At 33.4% G+C, this 10,899-nt stretch overlaps 1 protein-coding gene across 1 annotated transcript in view; it reads right to left on the reverse strand.

Annotated features, from left to right (window-relative positions):
• The window catches only part of LOC103610364 (uncharacterized protein KIAA1377-like), a 34,950-nt gene extending 24,395 nt beyond the window's left edge, over positions 1 to 10,555 (reverse strand). The window contains exons 1-3 of the mRNA XM_008594547.1: positions 10,356 to 10,555; positions 5,758 to 7,093; positions 4,817 to 5,623 (exon numbers count right to left, since the gene is read on the reverse strand). Coding sequence (XP_008592769.1) covers positions 4,817 to 5,623; positions 5,758 to 7,093; positions 10,356 to 10,463 — 2,251 coding nt within the window. The 5' untranslated portion in view covers positions 10,464 to 10,555. The remainder of the gene's footprint in view (positions 1 to 4,816; positions 5,624 to 5,757; positions 7,094 to 10,355) is intronic.
• Positions 10,556 to 10,899: the final 344 nt, after the last annotated feature.

Genomic DNA, 10,899 nt, shown 5'->3' on the forward strand with positions numbered 1-10,899 from the left:
AGCCCTTAGTATTATGTCTTTTTTATTTTAGCCATTCTGATATGTGCAGTTGTATCTTATTGTTTTAATGTGCATTTTCCTGATGACTAAGGAGGCTGAGACCTTTGCCTATGTTTATTGGCCATTTGGCTATCCTGTTTTATGAAAAGCTTGTTCCAATCTTCTGGTTTTTTTTTTAAAGAAAACTGGTGTAGTGGTCTTTTTGGTATGTTACCGAGACTACAGTCCCAGTTATTCAATCAAACACTAATGTAGGTGTTACTTTGATGGTATTTTATAGATGTTATTAAAGTCCATAATCAGTTTCCTTTAAGTAAGGGAGATTATCCTAGATAATTTGGGTGAACTTGATTTAATCAATTAAAAGGCCTTAAAAGCAGGGCTGAGGGTTCCTTGACAGAATAAAAATTCTGCTTGTGGATACTGGTTTTAGCCCATCCCTGTAAGTTATGGCCGACCCCTCCTCACGGCCTGTCCTACACATTTTGAATTTGCCTAGCCAGGCCCAATATTCATATAAACCAATCCCTTGCAATAAATCTCTTAATACCTCTTTACTGGTTCTGCTTCTCTGGTTGAACACTGATTGATATAATTGGGTTGACTTTTTCTTATTGATTGTAGGAGGTCTTTATATATTCTGAATATGAGCTCTTTGTCAGTATTATGCATTACAAATATCTTCTCCCACTTTGTGTTTGCTTTTTCAAAGTCTCACTTTTTCTTATTGATTGTAGGAGGTCTTTATATATTCTGAATATGAGCTCTTTGTCAGTATATACATTACAAATATCTTCTCCCACTTTGTGTTTGCTTTTTCAAAGTCTCTAATTCTAATATACAATTTATCAATCTTCTTTATGGTTTGTACTTTTAATGTACTGTGTAAGAAATCTCTGCCTTTATGAGCTAACATCATAAAGACATTCTAGAAGAATTTTTTTTTTAACTTTCCATATTTAGATGAACAGTTCACCTGGAATTGATTTTTGTGTACGGTGTGAGGTAAGGGTCATTTTTACTAATTCCATATAATCATCCAACTGATGAATGATAAAATGAACCTTTTCTCCTTGCTATGCAGTGCTGCCTCTGCCAAAAATCAAGGCTTCAAATAGATGGGTCTGATTCTAGACTCTCTATTCTATTCCATTGGTCTAAATAACCTTGTGTAACTATCATATTGTGCTAATTCCTATAGTTTCATATGTAAAATCTAGTAGTGTAAATTTTACAAATTTGATCTTTGAGACTATTTCAGCTATTCTTGGCCTTTGCATTTCCATATAAATATTAGGCTCAGTTTGTCAGTTTTCACAAAAATCCTACCAAAACTTTGATTGGGATTATACTAAATATGTAGGTTAATTTGGGAGTATTGTATCTGTCTAATATTTTGGTATGCTTGAAATATTTCTAAATAGAAACAATCTAATACAAAATGAGCAGTGATGATGTAGTATCAATCAATGCTATTCTTTTCAAGCAGTTTAGCCATGAAGGGTATATGACAGTGACTTGAATAGGCAGAGCTATGAGACTTTTTGGAGGGAGATTAGATATAGAGGCATGATCCAGTAGAGAAGAGGAAGTTAAAAACGTGAACAAAATAGAAGAAACAATTTATGGATTCAATTTCAAAAGCATCCTGTGTCCTGTTGCCATGAGATCCTCCTCCTGCAAACTTAACTCTTTATATATCTTCACACTTGTTTCCTTTGTTATAAAACTTAAGGATATAAGTTAAGTGGAAGAAGAGATGTTTGGAGGTGGATGAGGGAAGCAATGAAGGAGTTCAGATGGCCTCTATTTTGTCAGCTAAATATTAGAAGATTGGATAGAGTGTGTGAGCAGGATTGGAAGAATGAGCATTTTGAACAATGGGAGAGATTGGAAAAGTTATTGCCTATTAGTAAATAAAAGGATTGCTAGAGGTTATAAAGTGTGAAGGGAATAACATGCCTGGAAACACTTAAATTATATGAGCCCATATTCCAAGGAGCAAACCTATTCCTTATAGTGAAATAATTAATGGGCTTTCTCATCTGAAAATGAACAAAGATTGATAAAGAATAAGCCCACCTAGAGGGGACTCAGATAAAGGTAAAAACAAACCTAAGGGGGAAAGGTGTACAGATGGAATTGAAGATATATATTGTACAGATATAATTGAAGGCTTCTTTGTCTCAAGGTTGTACAGATATAATTGAAGGCTTCTGTGTGTCAAGGTTGCTGCATACTATATGAATGGTGCTATCTGGATTTGCACAGTGAATAACCTGCACGACCATATGTGGCAGTTCTGTACAGCACTCCTAGATCCTATTGCCCTCCTTCCCTCCCTAGAGCTAATCACTATTCCATTTCTGTTACACTTTTATTACCCATAGATGTTTCGATAAGCCACATAGTATTGTTTTACATATTTTAATTTTTATGTAAATTTATTAAAATATCCTAACCCTACAACTTATCCTCTCATGTTGGATATTTATTCTCATTGACATATGGTCTGGGAAAAATGAGTAGGTGAAAAGTATTTGATGAAGAAAGTAAGGAGATTGGATATTTGGGGAGAATAAATGCTTGAAATAGTTATTGCAAAGAGTGGAGAGTCAATTTATCAGAGAAATAGTAGGATTAATCAGTAATATTGATCATCAGAGGTCAATGATCATAAATTTAAAGAAAGAGAGAGTTGATTAATTAGAATAAGAAAGCAGAGAAAATAATAGATGAAAGATCCCTCTAAGGTAGAAGAATGGTAGCAGTAAGAGAGTAGGAAGAATAAGGGACTGTAGTCAGAGAGGAGGATGTGATTGAGTTACTTATTTTAAAAGGAGAGGAGGTATGGATCTTGAAGTGGTCCAGAATATGGCCAAGGGAATGGGTAGATGTGAGGCAGAATGCTATAGAAAGTTATTAGAGAAGAAAAAGAATTGAGAGAGATCAGGGTGTTGGATTGTTCATTCATATGAATGCTGAATTATCCAGTATGATGGCAAAGACTTTACATGGAAGTAATGACTGTCAACCCGATGCCAAAGTCATCTTTTAAGGGGAAAATGACTTGAGACATGAGGAGGTGGTATAGTTGAATGGCTTGAGCCTCATGGGAAATTTTTTTCTACGGAGTTATGCTAGAGAGTTCTGGAAATGCTAACAGAGGGCAAGATGCCCTCCACAATTTGTCAACTCTAGGCATCTAAAAGTGTGAGAATAAAAGCGACCTGGCAAATAGGACAGTAGAAAAAACATGAATAAATGCTCACTGAAGTATAATCCAGCATTAGCAAAGCGTTCACTTGCAATGTGTGATATTCAAATAGTTTTGGAAAAAAAGCCTAAATGACTAAACATACTAAGTATTTAGATTGTTAGGTATGTATTTCTCAGTGTTGTTATAAGGTTTAAATGAGACAATATGTGTAAAGCACTTAGTCTTGTGGTTGGCACAGTATAGAAATGCAGAAAAGGTAACTATCATTATTTATTTTAGAATACCTAATCTGTATAATACTTTCCTTTTTTTTTAGAAGTATTGTAAAAATTAAAGTTATATTAAGAAATAGCTGGATAAAAAGAGAATGAAATTTTGGTGAGAAAAATAACTTTTTAAAATCTAGAGAAATCTAGACAAGTACTAAAGATTTTTAGATTACAGTCTTTGCATTTAGGTTCCCATCTGCTAATGTGGCTTGTGTCCATCCAATTCAAGAAAAGTCTGAGTGCTACAAAGTGCCACTGTTAGGACCTGGGGATACAGTGATGAATTACAAAAAAAAAAAAAAAAAAGATCCCTTGTCCTTAAAAGCTTATGAAGAATTTGAATAATAAAATAATTGAAGACTTTGAATATTAAAATTTAAGCTAACTCTCCTCTCCTTATGTATTAATCTTCATTCATACTTTGAAAAAAGAAAAGAGTTACCTTTCTGATCACCCCCACCTGCAGTCCTAAGTATTTCTCAATAGGCAACTGATTCTTACTGGTAGGAAGTGGCATGGGAAGATTAGATATATCTATTATTAGCTTACAGCAATTCAATTTAACAAGCATTTTAAAGAAAAATAAAGGAATATAATTACATTTATTCACCTATTTAGAATAATTTAAGCAATATTTTTCAATGTGTTTACTTTCGCAGAAAATTGACTGCAATAGTAATGACAGAATAATTTGGGACAAGAATCAGTTCCCATTCCTTGTCCTTCTTCTCTTTTAAACTAATAAGAAAAGTCATGGGAAAAAAATGGAGGCTGGCAAAAGTTTCTCATTTTAGTTGAGCTAAATTTGGGTCATTCTCTTAAAAGCTTCAGCTCCTAGAGAAAGTTATAATATTAAGGGAGGTAAGATATTTCTATAAGGCCGAGTTATTATTTTTATTATTTTAAATTAATTTTTTTCATTGTACATTTTTATGGGATATAGTTTGTTGTTTCAATACATGCATATATTGTATAATGATCTAATCAGAATAGCATATCCATCACCTAAATATTTATCATTTCTTTGTGGTTATAACATTCAAGATCCTCTTTCACGGCTATCTTGAAATATACAATACAATATTATTAGCTATTGTCACCCTAGAGCACCAGAACTTATTCTTCCTATGTAAATGTAAATTGTAACTTTGTACCAGTCTACCAACCTTTCTCGGGTCCCTCCTCCCCCCTCCTTTTCCCTAAGGCCAAGTTATTGTTTAATATTAATATCTATACAGTGCACATTGCTGTACCTCAATAAGGAAAATTTCACATTAATTTAAAAAGTTGTACATTTATCTATAAAAAGATATAAATTTATTCTTACCAGTAACCCTCTCATTTTGACACAGGATACTATCCCCTCTTTTCCTCAAGGGAACTGAGTCTTCAGTAGTTCTAAGAGTCACAGACTGATAACTTTCTTCACAAACAGGACTTCTTTGGGTGCAATATAATGCCCCACCTTGCTGGGCAGCCATTTGAGTGCCATTTGAATGATTTATTTTTGCTAAAGTATGGCACTCAGAAGAACAATAAGATGGCAGAGATGGTATCACAGTGACTAGGTCAGAGCAAGCCTCTGAGATTGGATGATTACTTTCTTGATTCCACTGATTCAAATTGTGTTCTGTCGGAAGCACATGTTTTGAATTACAACAGTTATGTGTAACAATGTTTTGAGAATTTTCAGGCCTTACTGATTGACACTGAGACACTTGTATATGTTTACCACTTCTAATATTTGATGTAGATTTAGGAGGATGAGGTATGATTAGTTTACCCTGAGCTTGAATGAATGTGTTAGCTTTGCTTGCAGACTGTGGTTGAATGACACTGCCTTTTCTGTTCGTATATATAAAGCCTGATCGGACTTTTGCAGATCCTGTTCTTCTAATTACTTTCGCTCCACCTCTTTGATTACCTTTCTGAGTTTTAGAATCATTGTTATGTACGAGGATTTTACTTTCCTCTTTTTTTGAGGCTGGCCAGGCTTGTTCAGCAAAGTTATAACCCGAAGGCATAAAACAGTTCAAAGGCACGTGGTCTGTTCCAAATCCATCTAAAGCAGCAACATTTTCAGAGACAGAATCAACCTTAGATTTTTTTCTATCAGCAGCATTTACAACACAAGCTGGGACACTAATTATGTTGCTGCCAGCACCACTTTTCATGTGGAATTGCTGAGACCACTGTTGAGGTGTTCCTGTTCTATTCTTCAGTAAATGATTGTCTTCAGCATTGTTTTCTCTATTGCTTTTACAACACAAGCTGGGACACTAATTATGTTGCTGCCAGCACCACTTTTCATGTGGAATTGTTGAGACCACTGTTGAGGTGTTCCTGTTCTATTCTTCAGTAAATGATTGTCTTCAGCATTGTTTTCTCTATTGCTAGTTTCATCAAACCACCTCAATTTTTTAATAGTCTTTGGGATTTCTGCACCTTTTTCTTTTTCCTTTGTTAATTCAATACTATCTCTGATAGCTGCTGCTTTTTGACTTCCAAATGTAAAGTCTTGATTTATAATTAGTGCCTTAAGATAATCATGTTCATATTTAGATTCTTTCTTCAAAATACTTTTAAGAAACCTCACATTATTTCTGTCATGAATGTTGTACTTCATTTTCATATGCTGGCCAACTAAGTCATGATCAGAAATTACATTAGACAATAATGTTGATGTTTCAGCTATTTTTTGTTTTTTATCTTTTAAATCAGGATTGTGAGGTATATAAGCAGTTTGAAATTTGTCTGGAAATAAAGGCAAGTCTTCCTTATTACAATTAAAATATTTTATCTTTTCACCTTTAACACCTTTCAATTCATCTAATTTATCAGAACACTGCACTGGGTTGATTTCTTTTATGTCTATACTATTCCTTTCTAAAGGCCTAGCTGATTGTGTATTAGATGGCAAAACTAAAGGTGTTGCCTCTGGTACAAATGAAGTAGGAATTGAATTAGTTCTATTTTCTTGAGTTAATTCAGAATATTTCTCTTGGTCTGAAAATGTAGCCACTTCCCGGGTTAGAGAATCTGGAGTGGTCTGGGCTTTACTGAATTTAAATGTTGGGCTCTCAGTAGCTAATGGCTTCTCACTTTTGAATACTCCAGAAGAGTCAGTTGTCCTCTTCCTGCTAGTTTCAGAGGTCTTTTCCATTTTTTTATCTAGTACAAATATGGGTGGATTATACGCGAAGGCTACTGAATTATTAGCAGTATTTGTGGTTCTTTCCACAGTTCTACTCAAAGTAGATGAGTTTTGCTCTTTATTATTAAAATGTTCCCATGAAGGTAGAACACTAGATTTACTTAAAATATCTGAGGAAGGTGTGGCAATCTGAGTTAACGGATCATCTACATTTGTAAGCCAATTATTTATATGTTGAGTTGTAGAGAATGACAGCTTATGTTCATCAAAGCAGTTTAGATTAATTGATTGCAGATTTGCTGATCTGAGGGAAATGGAATTCGGCTGGATTACTGTGGAAGGCTCCATATTAAGTGTTAAATATATTTCTTCATGCTCTCCAGCCTCAAGACTGTCTATACTTGAGAGGGTTTCAGAATTGGTTATTTGATTAACTTCATCACAAAATTTCTGGAAAACAAAAAACAAAAAACAAAAAAAAATTGTTTTACAGCTTAGAAAATTTTAAATGTTAAAATCAATAACTCAATATACCACTTTTACTGAGCCCAATTCTCCTTAGCATAAAAAATAGTGTAATATGACTATACACATTTAATATGACTATATCTGTGCAGCAGTCCTCTGGGTAAAAAACAGGAAGGTTACAAAGACTTACAGTAAAGTATGCCTGCTTTAATTTCAGTTCCTGAAGTAAGTACCCAATTATTCTAACCACAGTTATAACTTAGAAAATAATTTTGTTATTTGCTATTCCATTTAGAGTATGGAGTTTCTTGAAGGTTTCATAACAGCAAGTAAAATTCTGAAAAATCGTTATTCACAAATGTAATTTTTCCTGAGACATTCACTGGACTTGAATGAGGCTCCTGTAAGATCTGTGACCCGAACGTGAGCTTCCTGTTGGTAGGGGCTACATTTTTTTATAAAAATTCACTTTATCTATAGTAAGGTTTTCAACTCTGGATGCATATTAGAATTACATAAGAAACTTTGTAAAAATATCTATGTCTGGGTCCTGCTGATTTAATACTTGGATGTGTCTATATATTGGTATTATTATTTTTAGATTCCGTGGGTAATTTTAATATAGATTTAGGGTCAAGAATTACTGACTTTAATGACTCTTTTTTTGAGATTTAGCACAGTAATAATTTCCATAAATTCCATGGACATTCTCATCACTATTTCATTGAAATTTCCATGTAATTAATTAATCTTTAATAAATTTTTACAATCACTTCAATGTATGATAAATATTTAAAAATATTTGATTTCTCACACATATCTAGAATGCATTAGTCTGTATCACACATATAGAAATAAATTTTAAGATGTTAAATTGTAAGTCTAGTCAAAAAGTTGATTGGTATCAAAGAAAGAAAATTATAGTAGTCCCCCCCCATCCACCATTTTGCTTTCCTCAGTTCAGTTCTCTATGTGGGTTCAGGGATCCACTGGAGTTCTTGGAACATATCCCTTGTGGGTAAGAGGGGACTACTGTAGTGTCTCTTAAGATTTCTCACAAATGTTAGAAAATTTAAAATGTAGAAAACTTAAAAATTTTAGAGAGTTTAAATATTTAAAATTTAAATACAATTCTTTTTCCAGCCCAGAAAGTAAGCCAAGATATCAAGGAAATAAGTTACAGAATTAAAATATTTTAATTTATGCAGTTAATGCTTATTGATATGTTATTGTGAAATAAGTTTTGAAAATGACTCATGAGCATTTTATATTTCCAGCATTTACCCCCTGCTTATCACATCCTTAGGCACTCTTTTAAAGTGATGGTCACTCAGTTAAATCAGGGGAACAAAACAGAGCACACCTACTTCACTGCCTGTTCTTGGAATTGAGTTCTTTTAACTGATAATAATAAGGAAACTGGCCTGGGGGGCTTCCTTTGAGATTGCATCTAATGAAACATAGCAATCTGGGTTAGAAGGTCCTTCTAGATATGCATGTGATGTCCATGGCTCTAAGATTTCTGTTTGCATATCTCTGTGATGATCTCATTTCCCAAAGCATCTCAAAAGAAGTTTGTTTGGCAGCTTCTAATTTCATAAACTATACTTTCTTTTTTTTCCTCAGAATTTTCTCACCACTAAATAATGAAACATTATGATCAGCTTCAAGTTTTGCTTGTAAGTTACATTAGTGGTCCATCTTATCTATGTTCCCCTGCACGTAACATCTTTTTTTCCTCTGGCTTAATTTGATTTTGATTGCCTTTGTGTAGTGTGTGTATGTGTGGGCACACTTATCCTACCTGGAGTTTGTTGAGATTCTTGGAATCTGTGGATTTATAATTTTCATCAAATTTGAAACATTTTGAGCCACAGTTTCTTTAAATATTTCCTCTCTCCCTTTGTGGGATTTTAATTAAATGTGTTTGCTGTTTGATATTGCCTCACAAGTCACTAACACTCTGTTCATTTTTATTTTCTCAATCTTTTTTTCTCCCAGTGCTTCACTTTGGATAATTTCTGTTGCAATGTCTTCAAGTCCATTGATCTTTTTTCTGCAGTGACTACTCTGCTAAGCCCACCCAGTAAAATTTTTATTTCAGATATTACATTTTTCAGATCTAGAATGTCTATTTGGTTCTTTTAAAATATATTTCTTCATTATGTTCATTTTACTTTAATTTCTTGAAAATATTTATTAAAATGGTTTAAAATTCCTTACCTGTTAAATCCATCGTCTCTCTCATTTCTGTGTCTGATTATATTGACCAGTTTTCTCCTGGGTATGGGTCATATTTCCTGCTTCTTTATATGTTTGGTAAGTTTTGATTGAATGTTGACATTGTGAGCATTATGTCATTGCATGTCTAGATTTCACAGTCTTCTTTAAGAAAATGTTAAGTGTTTTTGACAGGCAACTGGGTTACTTGTGGATTTTTTTTAAGGCTTATCCAGAGAGTATGTCCAAGTAAAAAGCCTAGGTGCTCATAGAGCTTACCTCATTTGTTTCCCTTTTTCAAGATTATATCCTGTACTGCCAATTGTCCAATGACTAAAAACAGTTGTTGCATATATTTTATTCATAATTATATTTGTTTATGGAAGGAAGGCACATCTTCATAGCCAACAGAAATCTCCTGCTTTGCTTTTTTAGCCTTGTAACTACTGATTAGTTGTTGGATGAATCAGGCCAAGGTTATAAATATAATCTTAATATTGGTCTATTAAGAATCTCATCAATGTGTGTAATTATTCATGAAAAATATAGTACATGAACATGTAGGAAAATCAGCTGAAATCTATATTTATTTGTGCAAAAAATAACAGTAAATGCCCTACTAGGGGTAGACTACAAACATCATTTCTAATTAATTCTGTCATATTACCATTATGTTCAGGCTGCTTTTTATAATACAGTCTCTAACAGCGATACTTATATTATATTGTACTTTCAAGTAGCTTTCATGTTTTTCAGAAAATAACATTCAGAAAGCATATTTTTTGAAATAAAGAGAGATGGAAAAAGAATAGGAGAAGCAGGGAGAAAGGCAGGCAAAAAAAGGAAAAAACTAAAAAATTATTTCTATGGGATTTGTGATGAATTTATGCTGATTCATCCACACTCTCCTTCATGGCCTACCCGTGGCTAATGACATATATTTCTTTAGTGAAAATCACTGCAAAGGTGGGGCAGAATTATTACTACAAATTAGAATGTTAATAACATGTTTATAGTTTCATACTTGCAAACTGCTTAGATGCTGATCTTCTAGGAGTTTCTGAGTTTCCTCTAGTTTACGCTGAAACACATTTTTGTTAGCAGCCATGTTTGCCCTGCTGTTTTCCTTCATTTCTTTACCACAATTGATTTTGGATAAAAGATGTTTCTCATGCTCGTGATCATTTTTTGACAATGCTGAAGGCAAGGCAGAATTTATAGCTCTGTGAACCAGACATAAAAATATGTTTAGTATATTTAAATAGTTAATTTCTTTCTATAGGTATATAAGTGACACATTTGTGTAATATGTGTGTGTCCAGATAAGCACATATAAGGATATTGGAGAAATACACAGACATATATATCAGAATGGGAATTTAAGGTGATAAGTAGTAGAATAAAAATGGTTGTGAGAATATAGTGCCAATAAATAACTCCATCCATGTAAAAATGCCCAGTTACTTATGGCTTTGATTATTATATTTTATTTGTCTCCCATTTGGGATAGGGATAGAAGTAATTCCTGTAGATGTGGAGAGTCAGTTCTCAGTTGTTAAAGAGCATTC

The sequence above is a fragment of the Galeopterus variegatus genome, unplaced genomic scaffold (genome assembly GCF_000696425.1).
Source record: "Galeopterus variegatus unplaced genomic scaffold, G_variegatus-3.0.2 Scaffold11018, whole genome shotgun sequence".
In the NCBI taxonomy this organism is placed as follows: domain Eukaryota; kingdom Metazoa; phylum Chordata; class Mammalia; order Dermoptera; family Cynocephalidae; genus Galeopterus; species Galeopterus variegatus.